The sequence below is a fragment of the Chamaea fasciata genome, unplaced genomic scaffold (genome assembly GCF_029207755.1).
Source record: "Chamaea fasciata isolate MVZ Bird 193981 ecotype frontalis unplaced genomic scaffold, bChaFas1.0.hap1 SCAF_10, whole genome shotgun sequence".
NCBI lineage: Eukaryota > Metazoa > Chordata > Aves > Passeriformes > Sylviidae > Chamaea > Chamaea fasciata.
The window spans coordinates 13,082,659-13,110,198 of NW_027094095.1; the positions used below are offsets into that span (position 1 = coordinate 13,082,659).

At 37.5% G+C, this 27,540-nt stretch overlaps 1 protein-coding gene across 1 annotated transcript in view; it reads left to right on the plus strand.

The window, feature by feature from the left end:
- The first annotated feature begins 362 nt into the window (after positions 1-362).
- The window catches only part of COL11A1 (collagen type XI alpha 1 chain), a 133,536-nt gene continuing 106,358 nt past the window's right edge, over positions 363-27,540 (plus strand). Inside the window, exons 1-4 of the mRNA XM_066192346.1 lie at positions 363-646; positions 16,241-16,408; positions 20,370-20,583; positions 23,012-23,174. Of these exons, the coding sequence (XP_066048443.1) occupies positions 532-646; positions 16,241-16,408; positions 20,370-20,583; positions 23,012-23,174 (660 nt within the window). The 5' untranslated portion in view covers positions 363-531. The remainder of the gene's footprint in view (positions 647-16,240; positions 16,409-20,369; positions 20,584-23,011; positions 23,175-27,540) is intronic.

Genomic DNA, 27,540 nt, shown 5'->3' on the forward strand with positions numbered 1-27,540 from the left:
TGACGGGGGGACGGGACACCCCAGCCCTGTCCCCGGCTCGCTCCCGCCGCGCCTTCTGCGTCCCCCGAGCGCCTTCGGGAGGGCCGCTCTCCGCCGCCGCGGGGGCCGGCGGTGCCCGCGGAGCGGCTGGAGTGCCGCCGCCGAGGCGGAGGGCGGTGCTGTGGGCGGCCGGGGGAGCCCCGCGATTGGCCTCCGCCCGGCGGCTGGCGTGTCAGTCGGGCTCCAGGGGTGGCCCTGGGAGCCGCTCGCCCAGCCCTCTGACGGGATGAAGCCTTTAGGGGGATGCGGAGCTCTTTGCATTTTGATTAAAGCCCCTCATCTCCCCTCAGTCTGAAGGCAGGGCACCGGGGAGGACGGGTTGGAGGGGCCTGTGCGAGGCCAGGCAGAGCGGGAGCGGGGCGAGAGAGAAAACCTCTCGGTTTATCACGTATGGCTCTATAGGAGAAGTCATCTCTGGGAATATAGTGGAAAGGACGGAGCTGGTATAAACTGAAGGCGCCCGTGTTTAATTCACACTTGTGGGTGCCCAGCATGGAGATGCAGAGATGGTCCACAAGGTGGAAAACGAGAAGGTGGCCCTGGGACTCGGCTGTAACCGTGCTCATCACCTTCGCTTTCCTTCTCCGGGCTGCAGAGGTCAGAGGAGGTAAGAAAGCAAAGGGGAGTCGGGAGTCCAGCCGCCTCTCTCCGCTCCTCGGGGAAAGGACCCAGGGCACGGCTGAGGCCGCGTTTCAGAGGAAACCTGTCAGAAGAACTCCCGGAGCTGGGGAGGCGAGAGCGCGGGCTGAGACGTCCCTCCCAGGTGCCGCGGAGGGACGGCTCTCGGTCAGCCTTAAACTTTGGATGTGTTTTTAATGAGGTAAAGGAGATGCACTGGCGGGGTGGGAAAATGAAAGAAATACTTGTTGAACAGAGAGACTTGTCCTCTTCCAGCACTGGACTCTTGTTTGGTGAAGTGTGCGTCCAACTTTGTTTTGTTGAGCTGCTGAAGTTCACCAGGTTGTGAGTGAAATTGACCGACAAGTATCTGCCTTCTCCTCGGAGGGGCAAGGAAAGTTGGGAGCGGAGGCTCTCTGCTCTGATTTTCTCCGTTTTCCATTCTTTTTTTTTTTTTTTTTTTTTCTTTTACAACGGGTTTTAGTGGTCGCAAAGTTTTCCAGGGCTCAAGCGGAGGAGCAAACACACTGGCAGGGCCCTTTGCCAGCCGTTGCGGAGGGCAGCTCCGGGGCAGCGGCGCCCCGCAGGTGGTGCGAGCGGTGCCGGGCCGGGAGATGCCCGGGGGGGCTCGGGGGGCTCAGCCCCAGGATCGCTGGACTCCCCGCGGGCGGTGTCAGCGCCGGGGCGCCGTCCCCAGCCTCCTCCCAACTCTGCAGCCTCCCCGGGGTATCGAGTGGTCCCGTAGGTGTCCGTGGACCTGGTGGGCAGGGTGCGGCCCGCGGGGGAAACAAGAGCCGGGCAGCAGCGGAGCAGCCTCAGCAGAAAGGAATCGCCCCCCCCTCCCCCGCACCGCCCCTCGCGTTCTGCGCACTTCTGCCGTCCGCACCGCTCTCCCTGGGCTCCCCGCACCGCCGCCAGCCCAGCTGCGTTTTCTGGGTTGAGCTCGCAGCTCGCCGAGCTGCAGTGCGGAGTCTCCGGTGGTGGGAGAGTTCTCCGCTCCTACTGGGGGTGAAAACGCTGCCTCTTCCTCCCTTCCTTCCTCCCTCCCACCGGACCCTGCGGGCGCATCTGGAGGCCAGTCTGGCTGGGACTGAGGTTTTTATTTTTTTGTGGGTCTGACATCAACGAAGGCGCTTAACTCTCCGAAATGAAAGGTTTAAATTTTTATGTATTTATTAATTTAACGAGGTACTTCTCGATCTGAATCCAGAATCAACAGGCGTCCTAGAGGGAGCAGGGAAAGGTGATCAGTTTCCATTGAAGCCTTTATACCTGGGCACAACCTTGACGGTGTCAGATCAATCAGGGCTCCTGCCCCCTGCTGGCCCCGTTTCTGACAGGGACTGCAGGGGTCAGATTTCATCCCTCTTGCAATTCCACGGACTCGCTAGAGTTACACCAGGGTGCATTAACCTCGCAGAGCTTCAAGGATTCGGCTGCTCATTACTATGTGGAAACTAAATTTCTTCAAGGAGAATACCGTCCTCAAAGCCACGATTGATTTCTTATACCACTTTTCCCAGTAGTACTGACTAAATTAAGTAGGGTTTATGTAGACTATGTTTACATAATGGGTTGGATGCAAATGGCAAGTTAAAACGAAATCTAAACCCAAACAGGACAGGAAAAATCAACAGAACTTACACTGAAGTCAACAGAACTGATACTGCACTGAATTCAACAACATTAGGCAGACTAATTTGGTTGTGGTAACTTTATTCAAAACTAAAAGGCTATATTGATAGTCTTCTAGTCTTCTGGATAAAGGACATTTCAGAAATATAGAACTACAGGCTTCTTATTCTTTGTAGAAGCATTCAGAAAAGAACTTAGTTCTTGACCTTTTCTGAGATACAGTATGCTATTTGCTTAGGAACTACAGGGAGCTATGTGTTCAGGGCTTGATCTGTTATTGAAGTCAGTAAGAGTTTTTCCATTGACTACAGAGGGACTAGAATTTGACCTAATTTCTTTAACTGAGTACAAGGGACTTGTTTCTGAATCATCTGTTATGCATTCTAATCTTATTTAAAGTAGGTAAAAGATAACATAGGGCATAATGATTCCTATTTGAAAATTAGAGAGGGAAAATACCAAGGAATAAAATAAAATAGCATGAATGGCAGGTAAACAATATGACTAAATGAAAATGCTGGATAAAATATGAATGTTGGGCAAAATATGAGTTGCTCTTCTAACTCTTTTAAATCTTCTGTTCTTCAATTTTCATAAACTAACTCTATGAAAAGAAAATTACATGGTGTATTCATATAAAGTGTTAATCATATAGCAGAGACTTTTTTTAAAAAAACAGAAACCATTCCATGAAGACAAAACTCAACAGATTCCTAAAATTCTTGACTTTTTTAACAGTTTCTTTATTTAACAGAGAAAACCCCCAAAACACAGGGAAGTATGAGGTGTCTCATACTTGTAAGAAATGGTGTGCAAAGAAGTTTTTGGGCTCTTGAGTTATTTCTTCTTTAGACAGAAAAAGTTACAGAAGTGAGAATCAACTGAATGGGAAAAGCAGTGACTCATACTTGGTCAGCTCAGTGCCTACCAGCTCTTAAGTGGCTCTTTTCAGAAAATGTTTTTGCTTTATGACTTGGCTAAAGTAAACAAAATTCAGTATTTTTAAAGACATCCTTTGATTTCCTTTCCCCTTCCTCACCTTTAATACTAAAACTGTTGGTAATGTGTTTGGAATGAATAAACTCATTTAGTCAAAATGGCATGGCTTCAACACTATAAATTTTTGTAAGGGCTTGACATCAATGCACTATTGTGATGCTGATTTAAATTTCATGGGCAAGAAATGAAAAATCAGCCTTTTTATTATTTATAAGCTTTTTCAAGCAAGTGGAAATACAGCTCTTAATCTGAGTGAAAAAAGGATTTAAGAAGCCTTACTGAAAATGAGGCCATGAACCTATATATAGAAAACTTTGGACCTTCTGTGTAAACGATGAGCAGATTTGTTTCTAAAATAAATAGATACTTCTTGCTGTCATCTTAGGAAATATAAAGGTTCCTTGTGCTTCCCACACACAGGCTTGGAAAGCAGTGGGAGTTCTAGGTGCAGAAGGAATGCAGAACTGGGCCAATTAGTGATGGCAAAAGGAGAGTTTTCTTTGTGGATGCGCACTTAACACTGCTACTTACTTGTGTTTGCTTAGTAAGGAAGATATGGATCTGTTTGTTGAATGAGAACTCTTGAATGCATCCAGCTACTGTAAACCTGTACAAAATGTGTTTTAAACTAGAAAAGTACAAGTTTCTTCTCAGACCTATTTGTGATATAAATCACTTTCAATTTTAACTGATCAATTAACTTTTAAGATTGAAAGAGAATACAACGTTTCAAGCATTCCTTTATTTTTCAGTGAAATTGTTGTGTGTGATAATTTGTGTGCATTTCTCAGATTGTTATTCTCAAAGTTGGCAAAAATGAATAAATCAAAGGGTGATTTCACTAGATGCAGCTAGTGGTTCTAGCTGAAGTTTTTCTGAGTCCCAAGGATCAGCAGGTGAAATGGTCCAATCTCCCCAGAATACTGCAAGAAACACCTGCATGTATACATCTGTTTTGCTATGTAATTTTTATTTCTTATTTGTTTCTAATGTAAAATAATTATTTCAACTTCAGCAGCAGACATCAGATACAGAAAAAAAAAAAAGACTGGTATGTGTTGTTAATTCTCTAGAGTGTGTATCCTTGCATTGAATAGAGGGAGACCTCACATGGATACAAGAAAGGACTATTCAGGCTGCAGGAAACTGTCCCTTTCCTACCTCTGCAGAAAAGAAGTTTCTCAGCTTCAGTTTTGTGTATATCTTAACAAATTTAACTGTATATAGGTGCAGAAATACTCTGTGGGTTTGGCTTGAAATAATCTCTTCCCTAGTATCTATGATTGAAATGACAATAAGAAAAAAAAAATCTTTGATATAAAAACTTTCCTGGTGCTATCTTTTGTTCTGATTACTAAGAAAAGCCCATGAAAAACAACCCACCCCCAGAGCTTCCAATTGTTTCTAAAATTGGTACTTGATGTCCCCCAAAGAGAACCCTTCATTCTGACACAGTTGCAGCATACTAAAGGAGCCATGACATTACTTCTGAGGTTATACCTAAAACACACTGGAGCAATTATGTCTTTCCCGGATTTGTTTTGTACAGTGGTGAACAGTAGGGTTTCCATCTGCCAGCAAGATTAAGAAGTTGCTTTTCTTTTCTCTGTAGAGCGTTCTGCTTCTTTACAGAAGAAATCCTCCTAGCGTTGGTTAATTTATCATTGTTCTGAGTATTTGTTGATAATAGGAGGGAATAAATTAAGCAGAGCTTGAGAGAAATCTCTTACGTTCTAAGAATGTGAAGTCTCATGCAGTGATAGAGATTTGCCCTCTGGATGGACACAATAGAGAACAGTGACTTAAAAGGAATTAGGTTAACACACATGCCTGTTGCAAGGGCTTGTAACTGTTCTACTCAGTATTAAATACTAAGTTTACAGCCTGTAAATGTAAGGATTAATTGTTGACTCAGTTATTACAATAGTAGCAGAATCTGGCAGAACTTAAATTCTTTTTAGCACATTAGCACACATAAGGGACTGTAAAAACCTTTGTGAATTTCAGATCTGGGACTTCACTGCAAGTCCAAGTGTTAATGTACACAATGTGTGAAATAGAAGGTATTTGGCAGAGCTCATATTATAGAAGCAGAGTGTTCACTGCAAACCAAATTGAAAGGTATAAAATACAGGATGAATAGAATAAACAACTTAGATCTTGATCCTGCTATAAATAATGTCACTGGCAGCTAAGCTTTGTCTATGATAGAAATTAGCTTAGTAGTAAATCAAATTATGGTCACATTTTTAAAGTAGGCTAAGTGCTGCCTACTCTGTCCCTTACCTGTGTACTTTATGTTACTCAAATTGTCATAGTAATCTGATAGATTATCAACGTTTACAGTTTAGAGATAGTTCAAGACTTTACAACCCTGGTGTCTGCTTAAGAGGAGTTCCTGCTAATATTGGTAGGATAAAGAACTGGATCTGATTTCCTTGCATTGCTCTCACAAGAGAGATGACACTTTTGACATTGGGGAAAACATGGTGAAAGATTTAATTTGTACAAGTTGTTTCTATCAAATTAAATAGGATTACGTTAAATGGCACAATTTCTAAATCTTGTCTTTGGCTGTATTCTGTGTTTAAAGCTGAAAAATGTACAAATGTTCCATATTTGAAAGCTCTCATTTATTGGAAGATATTTTAAAACTCTCATTTGGATTATTTCTCAATAAATACCTTGATGACAAAACTTTAAGTGGACTCAGTTTCTTTCATGTTCAATTGCTGAAGGAACACCTTGTCCCTTTCTGTAGCACGGACCATTTTTAGACTGTGTCTCTTTTTTATATGGTAATAGAAACAGGATACTCAAGAATGCAATACTTGTTTTGCTGATTTTCACAGCTGAAACTACTGTGTCTGCAGTCTGTACAAAAAGAGCTTTTTGAATCTTTAGCAGAGGCCTCAATATGGTTGGACAGTTGGAATGCAGTCCTAAAAGATTTTGCTGTGGTGCAAAATAAGAATAAGTCTGTAGAAATATGGAGACAGATATTAAAGTATTGTAAAATAATGGATCAATACAGATCTGCACAGATGATGAACAAGCCCAGTCTTCTGGGGGTTGCAAGCAAAACCTTTTATGGAATCACCACCAGGTCTGTAGTGCTTGATGGCAGTCAGTGCTGCTCAACAAGTGATAAAAGTGCAATCTATCCAGTCTCAAGAGGGCTCTGAATAACACAGAAATCACATTTTGTAGTTAAATACATTATGATAAAAAGCCTCAAAATCTAGGTTACACTTCAGAATTATGCAATGTAATGAAAACTTAAAAGAATTATTATTTTTTTTTTCTGAGTATGTCCAGTAAATAAATCAGCACACAAGCTAATGTTGCTAAAGATCTGAATGTGTTGCTGTACATAGACAAGTTTTCCACTGGTTTCAATATAGGATATAAGTGGAGCACAGAAAGGATTGTGGTTTTTGGGGTTTTGGTTTGTACTGTTTGAGTGTCAGAGGTTGGTCTTTAAAGTGAGATGTAGTTAGTAGTTGGTGAGTATCAAAATTGCCTCCTGTAAATGCCTAGACTGTCTGCATAGCCTTTGAAAGACTATAATATATTTAGTAGATTTTGCAGCATAGGAAGTCAATGAAGAAATTCCAAATTACTGGTGTGAAAACAGAAGTAGCCAGTTCTGAGCAGTTTCACAGAAGCCTCTGTTGGTGAAATAGGCTATTTAAAGCATTCCTGTGCACATCTGGATAATCTCTACTTCTTGTAAGCATTAAATATGAAGGCAGTGCAATAACACCTATTTCTAAAAATGTCACCAGTCAAGATTCCAATTACATAATTCATCTAGGAAATTCACGTAGGAAAATTCTTAACAGGTATAACAACCTTGAAGTATGTCCCTGGAAGTATATACAAAATGTATTCAGTTAATCTCATAGATTTACATTTGTATTCCTAGGAAAAAAACAGCTTAATTTTCAGGAGCACCATGTAATAAGACAACTCAATTAGTTTCATTTTTGTACCTTGAAGATGCTCTGTAACTCACTTTTGCAGCCCATAAAACAGAGACTTCATTTTATCCAGTTCTATAAAGTCCATCTGTGAAAAGTACTGGAGTCTTCCCAAAGGACACTGCAGAACCAGTGCTTTGATGCTGGTTCCCAGAGCACTTCTTCTGTTACAGGGCTGGGCTCTCTGCAGAGTTGGGAGGCAGGCGGTTCTCAGACTGCCAAGCCCAAAAGCCTGTGTGAAGAGCTGCTCTGCCCAGGGCTGGCCAGTAGGAAATCGTGAGGACAGAAGAGTGCCTGATCCTTTTCTGGTGCTTAGACACCTATGGCTGAACTGTAGGGAGTCATTTCTTGGGATACAGAGACTAGAGCCTGCAGTGGGAAGGCAATAGAGTCCTTTGTAAGAACTGCAAAGCTCAGTGAAGCAGTTGGGCATAACATGCTTTTCAATTCCTGCTTTTGGATGTTCTGTATTAATACCTAACAGATGAAGAACACAGTGAAAATAATAAGTGTACATAATGACATTTTACGTATTTCAGTTTTTAAAGGATATCCAGCATAACTGCCCATTATAAGTAAAAGTGTCCAAGAGTAAAATTAAGAACAGAAGTATTCTCACCATCTTAGAAATAGCATAGTTTTCTAGTAATTGGTTTTGTATCCTAAAAGTCAACAAACTATCAGTTTATCACATCCAGTTTCTAATGCTGCTGGTAAAAAAGAGGTAAAGATCTCTTACATTCATTAGGTCTTGGACCATTTAATGAGTGTCAGTTAGAAACTTTTATCATAGTAGCGTTTATCTTTATTCACATATAGAATAGACGGAATGTCCTTAGAATGAACTCTTAGAGTTATAAAGATTCAAAGTTTTAAGAAAAACAAATGTACTAAACAACAATAGCTTATTATGTCTTTAATAGGTAGCATGGTTTCAGAAACCTGTGGTGCAGTCAGTCCCTTCTACTTAGGTCCTTAAATGTATACCTAGAAATCCAACTAGAGGGAGCTTCTTTTCAAAATTCTGGTCACAAATATAAGGAGTCCCTTCATTAGTACTCACCAAATACACACATTTTAGTCTACCAGGCCATCGCGGCTTGTAAGTTTTAAATGATCTGTTACAGTGACGTAAAACTGGACTAAACTTTGAGAAAACATTTAGTACTGAAGATTAATGTTTCAAGGCTCTTTAAGTTTTAGCTTTTGCAGTGGTTCCATTGGAACAGCTTACTGGCAGAATGAAGCCTATTTCCATGGAAAAATATGAAGTAAAATAATAGTAACTTAGAAACATTAGTCTTCCTAAATTTCTCATATAATTCTTTGTACTGGGGAAATGTAAGCTTTCTACTCCAGGATTGTATCTCCCTAATTAGGAGTTATTTATTGTAACTCTTAAAGATTCTTTGTGGAGTGAACACTGATAAATTTTCACTTTCACATCAATCAAAAACATGCATTGCTGAAGAATTATGAGAACTCAAGAATTTATCTGTTTATTATATCAGAAAAGCATATAATACTGTTTAAAAGTACTCCTTACTGTATCAAAAAGAAGGAAAGGCAAAGTTACTATAGGTATTAACAGTAGGGCAAACACTGAGTTGCACCCTCAGTTTGCTAAGGTGTATCTGTCAAGTAAAAAATACTGCTTTTATTTTTCCCCTTTGAGTTTTGTTATTTGCATTGAAAGCATGTCCTCCAGTAGGCAATCTGGAAGCATCTTGTAAATTACGTAGGTAAACAGAGCCTTTGAATAGGGAAGGATCATTGTGTCTGTGCTCTCTCATAAAATTGAGACTGATATCCAAGAGTTAACAGACCAAAATCTACATATAATAGGATTTCAACTTCTTTGCTTTATTAGGTAATTGGACAGGAATAAACATATTTTTAGTCTAAATGAGTCATGTCCTGGACAATTTCTTATGGGAATGGGTTTTGCAGCCAGACATTGCCACCGCAGTCACTTTCCTGTCAGTCCTGGAGGGCTCCAGTTTGAGGCATGATGGTGAAATCCTTCCCTCTGAAAATGCACATAATGGTTTCCTATCTTCAGTATGATTTTACCCTATCTTCAATAACTGTCTTGAACTGTCTGGTCTTTAGGCTCCTGCACCTTCATCTGTGGTTCAAAAGTGCTTTGCTCTATCGTTCATAGCAGGAGAACAGATGTCAAGTTTGGTACACCCTATCTGCAAAGGTTCAGGGCTCCATTCCAACTGCAGCTTGTAGGTGGTTTGTAGCATGTTCCATGTTAAACAGAAGAAAACTTAAGGTGTTGGACCTTTACATAGGCCCGTTCTGACTTCCATGGTTATCTTTTAAGGAATTATCAAACTCACTCAGAGGTTCTCTATTCAGTGAGCAATAGATTTTCAATCTGTATGTAATTCCAAGTCTACTGAGGACCACTGTATACATGTGGGATGGGATCACTCTAAATGTTTGACCTCCTCAGATCTGAGTAAGACATGAAATACCACGTGAGATACACACTAATGTGGAATTTCAGCCACTCATGGAATTGGCACATAAACTGCTTCTTAATACAGCTGTACCTAGGTTAGAAACCTGGCTGATAGCCAGCTAGCCTAGGTGGGTCAAAAAAATATTCTGAAAAAGCACAAGTATGTGGTAAATTTTTTCTTCAGGAAAAGAGTTTCCAGTAATAAAGTGTTGATGTCATTTTATTTGAATGAAAAGAATATGGCACAGAATTTGTCAATTTATTTTTGACTACAGCAGGCTTAAATTATTTGTAAGATACTGTGATTGGAAAATTATATGTACGCTAAGAAACAGAAAATCAGATTTTTCATATACTTAAGTGTCAATTTATTGAAACATGCACATTAGCTACTTAGGGTGCTACAGGACAGAACATTCTACTTAGGTGAAACAGTACAGCTCTATTTTCAGTGTGTGTTAATGGCCTAAAATTTACAAACCTCACACTGACAGTAATGTCACTCACTAAATTGATCTGAGTAAATCTTTGTAAAAAGCATGTTTTAGATCGAAACATTTTTAGTATTGCAAAGGCACTAAAATAAAGATAATTAACCTTTAAAAGGTATTGTAGCTAGAAAGATAATATGTATAGATTTTACTCTTTTATTCAAAATAATTCCAAAGATGATGTTGCTTCCATTAGATGCACTGTTGATCCATCTTTTTTGGGTTCTGTGCAGTTTGCCTTTGCAGGGTCAGATAGGCTTTGTCACAATGCAGACATTTAATGCTGATTGCTGAAGCAGAAACGAGGAATTTTATTGCCTTTTACTGAGGTACGAAAGTCACCATGATCTCAGTTACAGACAGGATACATATTTCATAAAATAAAATATGATTAAGCACCATTCATTTAATTACTGTCTATATTTAAATAAATGCAAATGTAATGAACCAGACATGACCATTCCAATGCAAATTTTCTTGCATATGTTACAACTTGTCCCTTTCTTGTAATGTCTTTTCTAGCATTCTCATAGGGAGATGGGGAATTGCTAAGCATTTTTACTGAATATTGGGGTCATCCTTAAGAGGAGGAAGCTCAATGTCACACATTGAATAAGTCATGAGAACAGGTTGTGTGTCCAAAAGACTTTAGTTTCTGTCCTCCTTTATAGTTTCTCAGCCCTCCTTTCTCTGCTATCATAACTTGTACTGTTGTGGAACCTGGGCACATCCTCCATGGACAGTGTCCACCAAGAGAAAGGCAGAGCCATGTTGTGTAATAGATTCCAGCTCAAATGTCAGAAGTCTAAGCAAAGGAAGCAAGTCCTCTGAACTTGAATAATGAAAGTTGTTAATATTTGTGACATTAGGGCATGTCAGAAATTAATCTACTCTTTTCACCAGATTCTGCTTAACTCCAGATCATACCGCACTGAGCAATGGTAGTAATTGTTAGGTGTAATGCAATAAAAAGGCAGCAGAATTAGATCCATATGTGTTGTGCCAATATTATTAATAATGATATATCACAGATTCCATTTCAATTTAGATATTGTGGAGTGAATGAAAGCTGTGATTTTTTTCAACTGTGATTATATGATAATGATGAGGTCTAGATTTCTACAGATTTTTGACATCTTTAATGACATTCTATTTTTACAATATAGGTTATGAATTAATTGAATAGAAAGCATTGTCATAGCCTTTAAAACAAATATGATGTTGTCTGTAGAGGAAATCTAGGCTTGGAAATGCTAAGAAAAATTGAAAGTAAATTTTTATATGCATTTTCTTCCTCTCCAAGTAAACAGAAAACACATGAAGCTCCCCTTATGAATTTGATGCATGATAGTCTCTCCTGACCTGCAATGTAGAAATGTGATCTAGCATCCAGTTTACAACTGCTTAGCTTCAGTGAATCCTTTTCATTTCCAGCAGAGAAATTCTGGGGTTTTTTTTTTCATAAGTTACCTGATGGAAGAAAGGGGAAGGGAAGGGAAGGGAAGGGAAGGGAAGGGAAGGGAAGGGAAGGGAAGGGAAGGGAAGGGAAGGGAAGGGAAGGGAAGGGAAGGGAAGGGAAGGGAAGGGAAGGGAAGGGAAGGGAAGGGAAGGGAAGGGAAGGGAAGGGAAGGGAAGGGAAGGGAAGGGAAGGGAAGGGAAGGGAAGGGAAGGGAAGGGAAGGGAAGGGAAGGGAAGGGAAGGGAAGGGAAGGGAAGGGAAGGGAAGGGAAGGGAAGGGTAAATATGGCTTTGGAGTTATATTTATTATGAAATGCTCTGGACCAAATGTTCTGATCCATACCACTGTAAGTATGGAAAGCTCACTGGGTGAATGGATCTACGTCATTCATACCACAATAATGAAGACCAGAATTTGACTCTACAGTTTTAAATATCAGTTACAAGTCATTTTGGGTCTTGAGATGTGACACCACTAACTTTTCTTTGTGTGTTTTACCTTCTTTATATTTGAAAATACAAGAACTTTTGATGGAGTTAAATGAATAAACAGTTGGTATCTTGAAAGATACTGGAACGCTCAGGTTCCCATCTCACACAATTCTGATTTTTAAAAAGGGATTTTTGAAGAATTCACCTTTTCCATTCCAGAAATCTTGGTATTTTTAAGTATTTCTGCTTTGGCCACTGCTGCACAGTCTTTCAGTGGCAGTGAGAGCTGCACATGTCTCTTGAACTCTCTTGAATCAAGGACATAACACCACTGAAATTTGCGTTATAGTCATTAGTGAGAAGAGTAATCCTCTGCAAAAGTAGCAGAGTGGAAATTTGCATTTTGATTGCAGACTGCAGGTTTGCCCTGGTGAACACAGGCTTCTTTTCACAGGGTTGTCTTGTGGTATCATCTGGCTTGCCTGCAAGAAGTGGCCTGCAAGCCTTCAAGCAGCTGTGCAACATGGCCATAAACATCTACATTAGGGACCTGCTTTCCAGGTCTGGATCTTGTATTTTGTCAAATTTGCCATGGCAAACAGTTGAGTTTTCAAAGGTGATGTCATAAGGACATCATTAGTTTCATAAGAGAAATTAACTCCATCCCAAGAACTGGTGAACAGAGCTGTTTGCATGATCCTTGTTTATTATTTCCTTGCCATCTGAAATCTTGACAATTGGAAGGATACAAAAGCATTACATTATATAACATTAATCTGCATTTTTCTTTACTTTTTGAGAAAACTATCGGGGAAAGTAAAATCATTTAGGCAAGCTGCTTTATGCACCATAAAGAATGTCTCATGAATGACCCTTGACCTGTCAATATATGGGTTATATTAATGTTGCCCCATATAAATACAAGCTGAGGTCTCAGTTTGTGGACCACACAAACAGGCAAACTGCATGCCCTTAGCCCTGGTGCTCCTTCTGGTTATTGCTTACCATTCCAAGAAATCATGTGGGAGCAGCATGCTAGAGAAGAGGCAGTTTTCAGAAGAAACAGAAGCTGTCATGATGCTGTTCAGTGACACTGAACACTGCAGACCCTGGCAGAGAGAAGCCACAGGCTCTGCTTTTCTCTTATTATGAGTTGCCTTCCTACCTGTGTGCCTGGTATCCTAAGCAGGCAGTGTTGGCTGTGTGAGGGCTGCTCATTGTGTTTTACACTTTGAGCAGGTTACCTGTAACCATTTGGGCCTGAGCTGCACTTTTTGGAGAGCTGCTTATTTTAGACTGTATTCCTACATGTGTGTGTTCTGTGGCAACTGCATCTGCTGCTTTCTGGAGAAGCACTGACCATGTTATCTGAGCAGGCCCAGTGAGCTCATCAAGAATTTTAAGACTAAGGTAATAGCAGCATTGTCAAGCCTACTGAATGCTTGTTACAATAAATGGAAAAAAAAATGAAAAAAAAAACCCCAAAAAACAGTAAAAATCCTGAAAATTCCCTGAGACAAAATCTCTACAAAAAGAGGAGTTTTCTGCAGAAACTTCTCTATATGGTAGCCCCAGCCATGACACAGCAGGATTCATGCTTCTTATACATTCCTGCCTGCCATTCCTGTTATCTAAGACTTCTAAAGAACTTCCTTACTTTTTACTTGTTGGCTGAAATGGCTATCTGAAATCTTTAATATAAATTAGGAAAGCAGTTTCTGTTACTTGTCATGTATATGAAATTTATAGGTCAGCAATGTTATCTTTGGGAATAGACTAATTACCATTTTTGTGTTAATTACTTCTTGTAACTTGTCATTTCTATGTAACTTGTCATTTCTGTATAACTTGTCATTTCACCTAACTTGTTGCTTCAATGAATAATCACATTTCTAGTAATTATTTTAAACTGACTACTCCTGCTATTTTAAGTTTTGTGAATCACAATTTGTGGAAATAAATAAATAGTCAACTGTGGACAATTAGCAGAATGTTTGTTCTTATTATTTGGAATTTGTAGTTTGAAGATTGTCCTATTATTATTCTGTTTCTTGTCTGGAAGTTTTTTAGCAGCAGAACTAGCGGGGAGTAATGAATAATCTTGTTTATGGGTGAATAGTCTCCCAGTCAGCCAGGCAAAGAAAAACCATTATTCTAAAAAATAATGAAGACTCCGGTACAAATTACAGAAAGGAGCAAAGGATAAAGGAATGTAGCAGTGGTTGACTTACACAGTGAATTGAAATTTTAACTTTTATTTCTGGTGAGTGGTTCTACATTACTGGTTCAAAATAATATGGGTACATCAAAAACAGCTGTTGATTACTAGAAAAAAATGTGGCAGTTCCTTCAAAATGCTCCTTCAGTATGTGTGGCAATTCCTTCAGAACTGTGTGGAACACCTATAGAAAATACATTATATCCATTAAAATTATTTTTTCAGTACTCAGCAGAGAAGTTAGACTAATACCACAGTGTTTTCACACTATGAAACCTTTCTGTTGATAATGTTTAAACTTAATTTATTAAATTTGTCTTCTATGTGGATTTTATGTAAATTCAGGTGTGTACTGTAACATTCATTTCCAATGTGTTAGCTTGCAACAAACATTGAACATTTGGTTAAAGTTTAATAACACAATGATGATCCAATACAAAAAGGAAATGAAAAATTGCAAGATGTAAGGAAAAAATTTAAAAGTTCACAAGCATTTTCTTGTGAATATATTTTAAGAAAGAAGAAGTTACGTGCTTTCTAGGCAGACTGAGAAAACAAAGACTGGTTTAACCACAAAATTGAGTTTTTCAGGTCTGGCAGTGTCAGGAGATGAATAGGAAGAGCAAGTTAAAGTTAACTTTGTTCACATCTGTGCAAATAGTAGTTTTAATAGTTGAATATTCACAGGCAGTTAATCTGAAACATTAAGTTGATATTTGTTGACAAGTAATATGAATGATAACAGAGAATAAATCAGCTGTAGTTAATGCCACAGTGTAGGTCAAAGAAGTGAAGTCAGATTTATCAAGCTCATTTCTCAGCTTTAACATTGAAAGTCGTTTAAAACTTTGTCTTCCCAAATAAAGTGGTTATGAGTTTGCCAACATAAAATCTGTGGAATGGCTCAAGTGAAAAAAGGTCTATTGACATTCTATTTCCACTCAAAAAAATAGATTAAAAAAGCCATGATTTGCAGGGAGTATGAGAATGAGCACCTTAATTTTTCCTAGGAGAAAAGACATGCAGTATGCTAACTGTTTTCTCTCACCGCCTCTCTGGAAGTGCTTGTCCATTCAGTACTTTTGCCATGGAGCACTTTTAAAAATTAAGGCTCTTTGTTGGCTTTATATATATGCAAGCTTTTTTGTTTGTTTTAATTTGCATCAATATCAGTGCAATAGCATCTCTGGGTTTCTACTTTAGATTGTTAAACACTGAGAACAGATGCAATCTTAGTCTACTTGGTCTCTAAAGTATAAATTTGCATTTTAACTTGGAAATAATGAAAGACTGCCGTTCTTTACATTTAGTCCTTGTAGACACAGTCCTTGCAGGCAAAGTACTTCTTTCTCTAACTTGGATGTGAAATTAGTTTAACTGCTTCCTTATTCTTTCGTGTCTGAGAAAGCAGTTATATATAATCAGAATATATTTTATTGTTACCAACAGATGATTTTGTGGTAGCAGATTATCACCAGCTGAATGCTTTTGAAAGTTTTGTGCAAACTTTCAAGATCGGTTCCACTTCTCAGAAGTCACTCATTTAAAGCATGTATTGGAATTTTGAACCAGCAAGGTCCTCAGCATTTGCAATTGGGGATTTTCAGTGTGTAGGCAAGTTGTTTGAAAATAATTTGCTCATACATAGTTTGATCATAAAAATCACATTGAATGGGATGAACTTTTACATATTTAAAAATGAATAATTCTGTTAAAATGATATTATGGTATAGGAGTAATGTGCACTAAGCCAAAAGAAGATGCAGCTACTGCTCTGATAAGACGTATACTTTTAAAAAGGCATTAAAAGCCTTTTTGGAGGCTGCATGCCATAGAGATGCAAGATAAATAATTCTTTTTGGTTTTGTTTTTTGCTTTTTTTTTAACTTTGTCAGCTGAACCTGTTGATGTGCTAAAAGCATTAGAATTTCACAATTCTCCAGAAGGAGTAGCAAGAACAGCAGGATTTTGCACAAACAGAAGGAATTCAAAAGGATCGGATGTTGCTTACAGAGTTTCAAAAACTGCACAGCTGAGTGCCCCCACAAAGCAGCTGTACCCAGGTAAGATTGGCAGAAAGGTGTTACTTTTGTACATCACCTTGCAGCATATGTTTTTATGTTCTCTAAGGCCTAGCATGTAGTCCATTATCAGTAGCACAAAACACTTCTCTTATCCCTAGAGCTGGGCCTGCATATGAATGGCAGGATGGGCTCTATCCACTAAATAATTCAGTTTTTATTTGCTTTAGTTCTTCATCAAATTCTGTCACTGCTGGGATTGACTTTTAAGTCATTTTACCTGTTCTTTCATGATGCTATCTGATGGAAACCTAATTTGGTGGCTTTGGGAAGTTTCCCCCTATTTCAGTAGAGCATTTCAGAGCTGTTGTACTTCCTGGAGTAATGCTGCAGTGGGAGAAATGAGTTGGGGTTGGCCATTGCAAAATCATTCCCAGAAATACCATCTGGTAAGAATTACCTCAGAATATCTGGGTATTTGGGGGACTAAACAAGGCTAGTTGTGGATATCTGTGATTTCATCTTCTCTCAAATTTCTCTGAAATGAAGTAGTCAAATTTTGGGAAAGATTCTTTGGATGTTAGAGAGAGACTTTTATTCCATTATTCCGCTATCACTTGTCACTTGACTCAAACTGTTGAGGAAGATAATAGTAAGAATATTAAAACCCAACTCATTGAAGATTTAAATTCTATGTTTTGACACATCACGTAGAGTTAGAACAAGTCATACAGAATCCATACAGATTAGAAGTGGCAAAGAGAAATGCTTTCTTTTTTTTTTTGTCCTTCAGAGTAGCAATTGTATAGATCCCACTCAGAAGAGGGTCAAGCATGCTTTATTTTGTAGTAATAATGTGTTCCCAGAGCAACAGCTATACACAGTTCAAGAGTAACTTACATGTTCCCTCAACTCATCACTTACTATTATTGAGCAAAATTCACTACAGATATATTATTTATATTATTCTTAATATAATTCATCGAGTTTTAATATATCATCTTGATTAAGTTGAATGGAAAATGTCCCACTATCCTTTACAGTAGTAAAAAAACATCAGAACAATTTTTTGGAGGTGATTATGGTAACTAATTCCTTTTCAATCTTGTGGAACAAGCATCCTCTCTCCTCACTACAGGAAATCCTCATTTTTCAGATTATTTTTAAAGAAATTTGAGTGATCTTGTCCCTTTGTCTTAGTGCTCTTTAGCAGTGGAAAGACTAGAAGATCTCCAAGATATAAGCAAGCTGTGAGATATCATTTCAGCTGAACAATGCACATTTTAATGTGTCCCATCCTTGCTTTCATCTAACTCCTGTAGCTGATCAGGAACTATTATATCCAGTAATTTTTCTATCTTTTAAAAAATTAATTTAATTTTATTTACCAACTTCACAGAATATAATGGACCTTGATTTCACTGACTAGAAGGCATTATATGATTGTGACATGTAAACTGCTTAGACTTTTGTCGTACTGTTGTTGTACATGCTCTTAATTATCTTTTACAAAAGCATAAAGGAATGATAACCCAGATATATAAAAAGATTTTTCTAGATATTTTCCCTCCAATTCTTACTGGTATCCATAGTTATTGTTCAAATAGAACCATTCCAATTAACAAGAAATTTAAAAGTATTTAAGAAGGCTTTGAAGACTATTCCAGATATATGTCCAAGAACTATATATGCATATAGTTTTCATGTTAAAATGTCATTTCTTTTTTGACTTTTCAATGGAAGCTGTGTTTGGAGGAAATTTTCTTCTGATTACCCAAAGTAGACTCAAGATAAAATGTTTGGGAATATTATGTCATAGCAGCAAATCCAAACTGCTGAGCTGAGACACGACTCATTTTTAGTCACCTTTCTTAAACAGCTCACATTTTCCGCTAGGATGTTATGTGTTTGAACAGCACATGCCCAGACAAGCTGAATTATTATCACCTGCCTTAAGCACTTTCAACATATCTTTCCGATTAACAGTGCAGATAGGGCAGGTACTCAGTGCTTTTCTTATAGTTTCTTTTGTCTTTGTTGATAGCCATCTTCTTTCTGTTCCACTTTTTTGTCATCTATTTGCCATGACATTAGAAGGTATAACATACAGTTTAATTTAACGTGCTTTACCCTGTCATGAAAAATTTTTACCAATGACTCACCAGAGTAATTGAAATGTTTCCTATCTGTTGAGCTCTGATCTCTTCAAAATAAGATGTCAAAACGATGTATAAACATGGTCTATGTTACTACAGTGTTTCAACCAGCTGTCATAAAAAAATTAGAAAGGGGTAGATAGCCCATAGGGTGTCTTTGCAGCAGATAAAATAAAAATGTAAGACCAGGGGGTTCTGGTTTAGAAGGGTAATATGTCATTTGAAGAGCAAGGAAAATTCTACACGTTTTGTTTACACATTGTAATTCAAGAAGTAAAAACTTGTCTTCAAGGAAGAATCTAGAATCTCTGGAGTTTTCCCACAATACCTGTCTTGGAAGCAATCTTGGAAACAATATTTTCTCCACTGGAAGAAGAAATTCCAAAATCAGAGTTTTATGAATTCTTACATGCTTTAATTCAATCCAAAACCACAAGATATTATTTTATTAAAGCTTGTTCTACTATTATATTAAAATGTTTAAGAACATTTTATCCACTCTCCTGTACACAAAGCTGCAGTTATATTCATTGCCAATGTTATTATTAGATTCTCATCTATTTCTTGTATGTCAAATTACAACTGAAGCCACAGGGACCCAGAGCATATTCTGAATTTTAGAATCTCAGTCTTAAACTTCGTTTGTTATTGAGCCTAATGGAGTTTTGCATCAAGTGAAACGGAGATTTACCACAAGATTCAACAGGAGTGAAAGTATTTCAACAGTAGTAATTCAACAGTACTGAAGTACTTCAATACTTCCTTTATAAACTATATCTACTTTTAATTTTGTTTAGTTGTAAAGGTGCAAACAGTGTTTGATGTATCAACTCTACTTCAGAAAGAAAGCCTCAGGAAATAAGTGAAAAGTAATATTCTTTGATTTTGCTTAAATCTCCCATTAAAGAAGACTACTTATGTATTTTTTTAATGTTATGCACAATATAATTCCAGAAAGACTCAAATATATATTGTGGGAGAGAAACTAGAATAAATTGTTATCAAGGGCTACTGAAGCACCTTGGGAGTCTTTGCTATGGTACTGGTGCTTGTTCCATTGAGTGAAATTGTGGTGCACACTTTTAAATTAGAGGGTTGCTAGACAGAAGATGAATTTAAAAAGCAGTGAATGTGAAACTATTGTGGTTCTTTCATACTTCGTGTTATTACATGAATTCACAATAGATTCAGAGCACCTCTGCTACAAAGACAGGCTGAGAGAGCTGGGCTGGTTCAGCCTGGAGGAGAGAAGGCTCTGAGTACACCCCATTATGGGGGGCGGGGTCCTTCAGTAACATTTACGTACTCTTAAGCCTTAAAAAACAGAGGTAGGGGCTATTTACGTGGGCAGGTAGTGATAGGACAAGGAGGAATGGCTTTAAAGAATAAAAGGAGAAAGTAGCATTGGATGCTTCAAAGAAATTCTTTACTCAGAGAGTGGTCAGGCACTGGAACAGGTTCCCCACAGAAGCTGTGGATGCCCCAACCCTGAAAGTGTTCAAGGCCAGCTTGGATGGGGCCCTGAACAACCTGGTCTAGTGCGGCACTCCCACCATGGCAAGAGGTGGCACGAGATGAGTTTTAAGGTCCCTTTCAACCCAAATCATTGTATAATTTACAAGTTATGGTTTTAAGAACCATTAAGGTATAACTTTCAGAAATTAAATTGAGACCAGAAAGAAAAAAAAAAGACATAGAAAGTGTTCCTAATATATTTTTTTTTGGACTTCTTTTTGAGAATTGGAAAACTCTGAAGTTTGTATGCTGGATCCTATGTGCATATAAAAAAATGTAAAAATGGTTCATCTTTTCTGAATTTATAACTGTGTATATCACTTTGTTTACAGGTGGTGTTTTTCCAGAAGATTTTTCAATATTAATGACAGTAAAACCTAAAAAGGGTATTCAGTCTTTTCTTTTGTCTATCTACAATGAGCAAGGAATTCAGCAAGTAGGTGTTGAAGTTGGTAGATCCCCTGTCTTCCTGTTTGAAGACCAAAATGGAAAACCTGCCCCAGAAGACTATCCTCTTTTCAGAACAGTCAACATCGCTGATGGCAAGTAAGTGTAAAATTTTAAAATGGAAAATGTATTGCAGACCACTGTATGTATGATTATCTATTTACAAACAGTTTCCTTAAATATTTCAATAAGTCAGTAACATAGTTTCTAGCTAGTTGGACTGGTGTAGTACAAAATTAGGGAAGCTTTGCAGCAGAATACAGTTCCAGCTCCAAATAGTGCATACAGCTATAAATGAAACAAACCACCTTTCTTATCTGCCATTTTTATAAATCAAGGGTGTGGAAATAGTTATAGAAGTTAATCCGACCCAAACTAAACCTATGAAGATTCTTCCTTGTGCAATATACAGAGAAGCTGTTTTCAAAAAGTCTCGAGGAATAGTCTCACTAAAAGAAATGTCTGGTCCATCTGAAGGTGGTAGGCAGCATGAAGACAGGTTGACAAGACAGCATAGTATTTCTTTTATCCTGAGCCAAACGAGCAGGTAAATAAAATAGTTTGTGATATCTGTGTATAAGGAAATCCTATATATATGGAAATCAGGAAAGAATAAACTGGACAATTAATCCCAAGTGTGACAAGGATTTTTACTGCACCCCCAATAAAGGAATTAATCCCAAACACCCGTTGGATTAGTAACACAGTTTTTTGTAGCTTTGTAGACAAGCAATCATTCTCTGTGAATGTCATTCTAGTGCTTGTAAAAGGACATTAATTCTTTCAAAGGCTTTTATTTGCTGTGCTGCAGTCCAAGAGGAGCAGCCGCAGTCTTCAGAGATACACAGTAATAAATTTTACTAAAGCAAAACAAAACAACTCAGTGAGGAAGGGCTAAAATTGAACTATAATGAAATATCTTAATAAAGAAATAAAGAAGAAAAAAAAAAAAAAAAAGGAAAAAAGTAATTGTCTGTTTGGCCTAGTGTTACCAGACAATGAAATTACATGATGAAACCTAGACTTGATTCATTTTCCTAGCAGAAGAAGTGATAAAAAACAAAGCAGATTTTTTAAAATGGACTTTTGCTAAATATCAAAGTTTTGACATAGAATTTCATCCAAAATGTTGATAAACTTAGAAAAATGAAGAAATAAAAATGAACTTGGTTTGGTACAACATTCTACAGTGACACTATGCAACTTCTAAATCAACTGGAGTCAGTCCTAGGCACAGTGAGCTATGATTTCATGCTTTCAGCTTCTACACACTTACAAAAGATAAGCCAACAATTTTCTTCTGACTCGGCTATTTTATGAAGGATCTAGGACAACAATCTTCATCTCAAACTGAGATATATTTAAAAAGTGTGAACAGTCCAATGTGCCTGAGGATGCATGGCCAGTTTGCTTTTATAATGATAGTGTTTAACAGCATTCCAGAGAAAACATGGAATTATAGTTCTGGCTCAGTGATACTGTTTAGCAGTCAGATTCCATTAGCTTCAAGGTGTTCCTTTTGATACACAGACACTCTTTGTAACAATGATCTAAGCTTTCTCTCTGATTTAGGCAACCCTAATGCCACAAATGCCAACTAAAATAATTTGATTCCAGCCTTCCTCTTATCAGTCACTAGCATGACATATTTTATATTTTTTGCCCTGGTCTATCAAAGATTCTTTAACCTTTTGCTTCTTGGTGGATTACAGAGCGGTCTGCTTTTGTTCTTAAACATTTGTCATAGCAGAGAGGCTCGCAAAATTAATTTAGTCTGTCATGATCATTCATAAAGAACATAGTAGAGTTGGGCAAAACATACAAAGCTTTATTCAAAATGTCTGTAAAATAAAGTCACTTGTCGGTACTCTGAATCACTTCATTCACTTTTTGGTGAATATTATGTAGGCAAGGCTATTGTTGCAGGAGTGGTGCCAAGTATTTGTAAATACGTATTTATCTGGAAAAGTATCTTTGTTGGAATTGTTGTACGTATTTGAAAAATATCTATAGCTATGGGATAGCTTCAAATATGCAAAATAACACGGTAAAATTTTGGTGGTTGATCACACAGAAAAGATACTAAATTGTAAATAATAACCTGCTGAGTTAATTATATTTGCCCAAGTAATTTGGAAGATCAAACATATTCAAAAAAAAAGAATCTGCTGTCAGATCTTTCAGTCTATTAAAATGTAAACCATGCACTGGCTTCTAGTTTGAATTTGGTAATGTTCTCTGGTTAAAGCTGCAAAGAAGGTCAGCTTGAGCGTCACCTTTCTGAGGGTGTTCACAACGAGCTATGGATCAGACTCCTTTGAGCTGAAATACAGAATGTTTACATTAAATAGTCAAAACACTTTGTACACTTGTGTATGTATACAAGAAAGAAATAAAAGGAGACATTTTAAATTTTATCTGTGAATGAATTGGTGTCCTATCTCCTATAGAGTGATTTGATAAGAACATGATGACCTAGTTTTAAAAACATAAATTACTGTCAAGTTATTTTGGATTTTTTTAATAGGTGGCATCGAGTAGCTATCAGTGTGGAGAAAAAGAGTGTTACAATGATTGTTGACTGTAACAAAAAAACTACAAAACCACTTGACAGAAGTGACAAAACAGTTGTGGACACCAATGGCATCACTGTCTTTGGAACCAGAATTCTGGATGAAGAAGTTTTTGAGGTACAAATCAATAATGAACAAATGGAATTCAGTTATTTTTTTATTGAGTGAGGTGCTTAATGCAAACCAGAATAATTTTTTAGGTCAAATGCTGATATAATGTAGAAACTTTTTTTTATGAAGCACGTTAGAATAGACTGAAATAAAAGAGAAGTAAAATAGGGAAGAGTATTGTTGGAAGATTTGGTACATTTTTCTGTCCTTTTTGTTGTATCTGGAAGAAAGTTGCTTTTTTTGTCTTTCTGCCTAATATTGAGATACCTGAGATATTTGGGAGAATTAATCAGGAAAATTTGTGTAGTATGACACTAAATCATTGTCTTTCTGTCTCTCTTAAACATTTGCAGATATATGTGTGTGCTAACAGTATTTGAGAATAGGGGAGAAGGACCTGGAAAGTTTTCTGTGTAATATGAATCTGTTATAGTGTTTATCCCACTTATTACTCTTTCCAGTAAATGGAACATACTTTGGCAATAAGGACATATATGTTTCCATCATTTACTGGCCAAGAAGTACATATAGGAAGGGTAAAATGCCTTTAAGAAAGTAAGTAAATGCCAATCATGAGGCCTTTTTGGGTAGAATACTTATGTCAATAATTATTTTTGCAGACTAATTATGAAGCTTCTTAGATCTACACTTTTGAATTTCTTTTATAACATTGTTATAACATACATATACATATGGTTAAAACTGAAAATTTTAAATTAGAATGAAAAATAAGGAGTTGCAGATTGGTAATTATTTCATATACAGAACATCTGTGCTCTCTAAATGTCCTCAGTTTTAGTCCTAGCTTTATGCAGAACATATGCTTGAGAAGCCACATAGGTATCAAGAGGGGAAATAGGAATTTTGAGTGTAACATTGTGGCATTGTTATCTTTGTTTTTCTTGGACATGATGAATTGTGGGCCTTTTGAATATGGAAATTTCTGGAGTGATCCACCAGTGGATCAACCAGTATGATATGTTTAGTATTTGCAGCCTAATTCACCTGTAGTCCCCAATACAGTTTGCACATCTGAGGAACATTATTTTCTGTTTGAAGGTAAATTGCACAGTTGCTTCTATCTGGGATGTGACAGGAATTTTTTGATCTCCTCATAGGATAATTACTTTAAGTTTTTATTTGTATTTCTCTCTTAGGTCAGAAACCAGCTTCCTCAATATTTGTGTTTGACAATAAACTGTCAAAAATGTGTGCAATGTGAATATGCAGAAGTAAAAAATAATTCAGAAAAAAAATAAAATTAGGTGAAGTAATTTATTTTTAGTGTTTTCCATGTGATTTTAGATTATAAGAGAAGCTAATGCACAGGGTCTGTCTTGATCTTGCGAAGTTTGTAACCATTTTAAAAGTTGTCAAGCAGGGAAATGCACAATAACTAAACATCGATGTTTGGTTTGTTTAACTCAGTGCAATTGCTAAACAAAAATATGTCTGAAGTTTCAGAGGTGCTGAAATGATCATTCATGCCTGTTTGGAAATGATTTTTTATGTGCATAAAGGGAGATATTTATTTTATCATTTATCTTAAAAGATGGGAAGGGATGTGATAGGATGCAATTATTTTTTGGTAAGCAACTGTTGGAAGAGTCAGTAAAGTTGGATGAATACATAACTTAGCAAATTGAAATTAGTACTTAAATCAGAATTACCAAATTAATTGAAGAAACTCAAAAGTAATTCTGCATTTTTCTTGAAGTCAAACTTGTGTGAAGTCAAAATGGACACAAGGATATAACTTTACAGAATCTGCTAGAATGAGTTTAAATTACTTTTCTCTGAGGGTGTTGTCACTCGAGCAAGGAGGGAAAAGGAAAGTAGTGGTAGCTGGTTCTCTGCCAGTTTTTTTTTTTTTTCTGAAATCTGGGACACTGACATGGCAAGTCACTGCTTCAATTCCAGCTGAGACCCACTAAGAAGGAGGCTTTGGACTCAAAAAAGAGATTGTGCAGCTGTCTGTAAGGTCAGTTTAGAGGCTGAATCTTAAGATTCAGTACTGAGAACAGCAACATTTCTACCTTTTTTAGCTTCACTGTACATTTCTGAATTTCTTCAGTGATTAGGTTTTCTTACTCAACTGAGTGCACCTCTCTTCTGTTTTTTTATTCAGGGAAATCAGTTACCATCTTGTAAGGCTCTTCTTGAAATTGATGAGGATTTAGATTTAGTCTCAAGTCTTACTTAAATTAGAAGCCTTCAATCCTTTTGGGATGAGTTTCTGCTTTCTTTGTTACTGTACAGCCTCCGTGGAATAATTTATGTCTATGTTGAATTATCTGAATCTGTAGGTAAAAATGTGCATGCTGAAATTAGAATGTACCTCAAAGTTTAAACAAAATACTGGGCCATATACATTTTTAATGGATCATAAAATCATAGAATATCTTGAGTGTGAAGGGACCCGCAAGGATCATGGAGTCCAACTCCTGGCCCTGCACAGAACTCCCCAAGAGTCACACTATGCCTGAGGGTATTGTCCAAATGCTTCTTAAACTCTTTTAGGCTTGGTGCTGTGACCAGTTCCCTGGGAAGACTGTTCCAGTGCCCAAACACCCTCTGGGAGTAGAGGAGAAGGGCCTGTTCCTGATATCCAACCTAAACCTTCCCTGGCACAGCTCCATGCTGTTCCCTTGCGTCCTGTCTCTGTTCACCACGGAGAAGAGATCGGTGTCTGCCCCTCCTCTTCCCCTCTTGAGGAAGTTGCAGACTGCATTGTCTCCTCTTCTCTAGGGTGACCTCTTTCCTAAGTCTGGCGAAACAGGACACAATTTAGTTCACTTTGAGTTTGTCTACTGTTTTTCTACTCTCTAAAGAACATTATTTTTGTTTTATTAACAAGAATTTATCCATCCCTTAGTTACTGCTGCTACTTTTTCTAAAGTTTAGTGCTGTTTCCTGAAATCTATCCCTGCTTGAAAGTGTCATGACTGTGTGTTAAATGTTCTGTTTTTCTCATTCATGGCAGCTCAGAGTAACATTTGGTGATTTCACAGGTCTCCTTCTTAGTATTTCTGTGTTATGAGCCCTGCTGTATCTTGAGACCACAATAGTCACTGAAGATACACATAACACAGTATGTCTTATTCTGTGTGCAGGAAATTCCAGAAGTTATCTAGTCACGACATTAGGTTTAACTGTTTAAGACTTAAAACTGTTTATGACAGACTTCTTATATGCCACTTACAGCCTTTGTTAGCTTAAATGTAGGAAGTCACTAAAAACAACTACCTTTTACTCAGAGTGTCAGAAGGATTGTAATTAATATTGTATCCAGGCATCAAGGAAGTCATCTTATCTTGGGTAATAATGGTATTTTTGCTCATAAGAAGCCAATGATTTGGTCATAGGAGCGGTGGAGCACTCTTCAGTCTCCTCAAACTGAATGGAAATTTAAAATGTGAAAATAATAACCTGTAGATACATATAATGGACTCTTAGAATTCAGTGACCTACTAATTGAAGTTGATACTGTTTCTTTTTGGTCTTGAACCAATGTGTGAAGCAGAACATAACTGCACCAAAACCTGTTGTGTCCCTAAGGTAACTCACTCCCATTGAAAGCAGGTGTACACAAATGAGTCCTAAACAGGTATTATTACATTACATTATTCTGACCTCCTCACAACTTGATTGTATCTTTTGAAAAAGGAATTACTCTTTCAGTCATATTGCTCTAATATATTTGCATGGATTTTTCATTCAGAAGCTTCAGAATAAATATTGTTCCTGTGAGGAATGTTTCACGCTTACTGTAAAACAATGTTACATCCCAGTGGCTCAAATATTCTTCTTTTTTTCTAATTGTGTTATTTTAAGTTTGTAATACCAGATTTAACTAAATTAAATTCTTGACCATTTCCTTTTATTTTTGTTCTTAATATTAACCTCTGGTTTCTAGGCAGTTGTCCTATCTTGGTTCTGATTCTGGCAGTCTGACTGTTACTAACACAAGAATATGTTATAGCACACTGGCAAATTTTAAGTGCATACATTTTAATTGGTGTGACATGACCTCAATACGTAACTTTCCTATGATGGTCAATAATTCCTGAATAAGTAAGCATACTGGGCATCCAGAGATCAGGTAAATCACTGAAAGGAGAAAAGGGCTGATTAATGTCCTGAGAGCACAATAAATCGCTGCCAAATTTGCTGGTTTTGTATATCCAAAACACAAAATATTCTTTGGTAAATTTGCCTACTGGTGCTAAAGCTAAGAGGCATTGTTTTTAGTGGTGCTGTCAGAAAGATTCTCATTTAGCTGTAAAAGGAAGAAAAGAAATTATCTAAGGTGCTTTCTAAATCTAGCGGACAGTTAGGTGTTTTATATGAGAAAATTCCAGTTTTGAGTTGC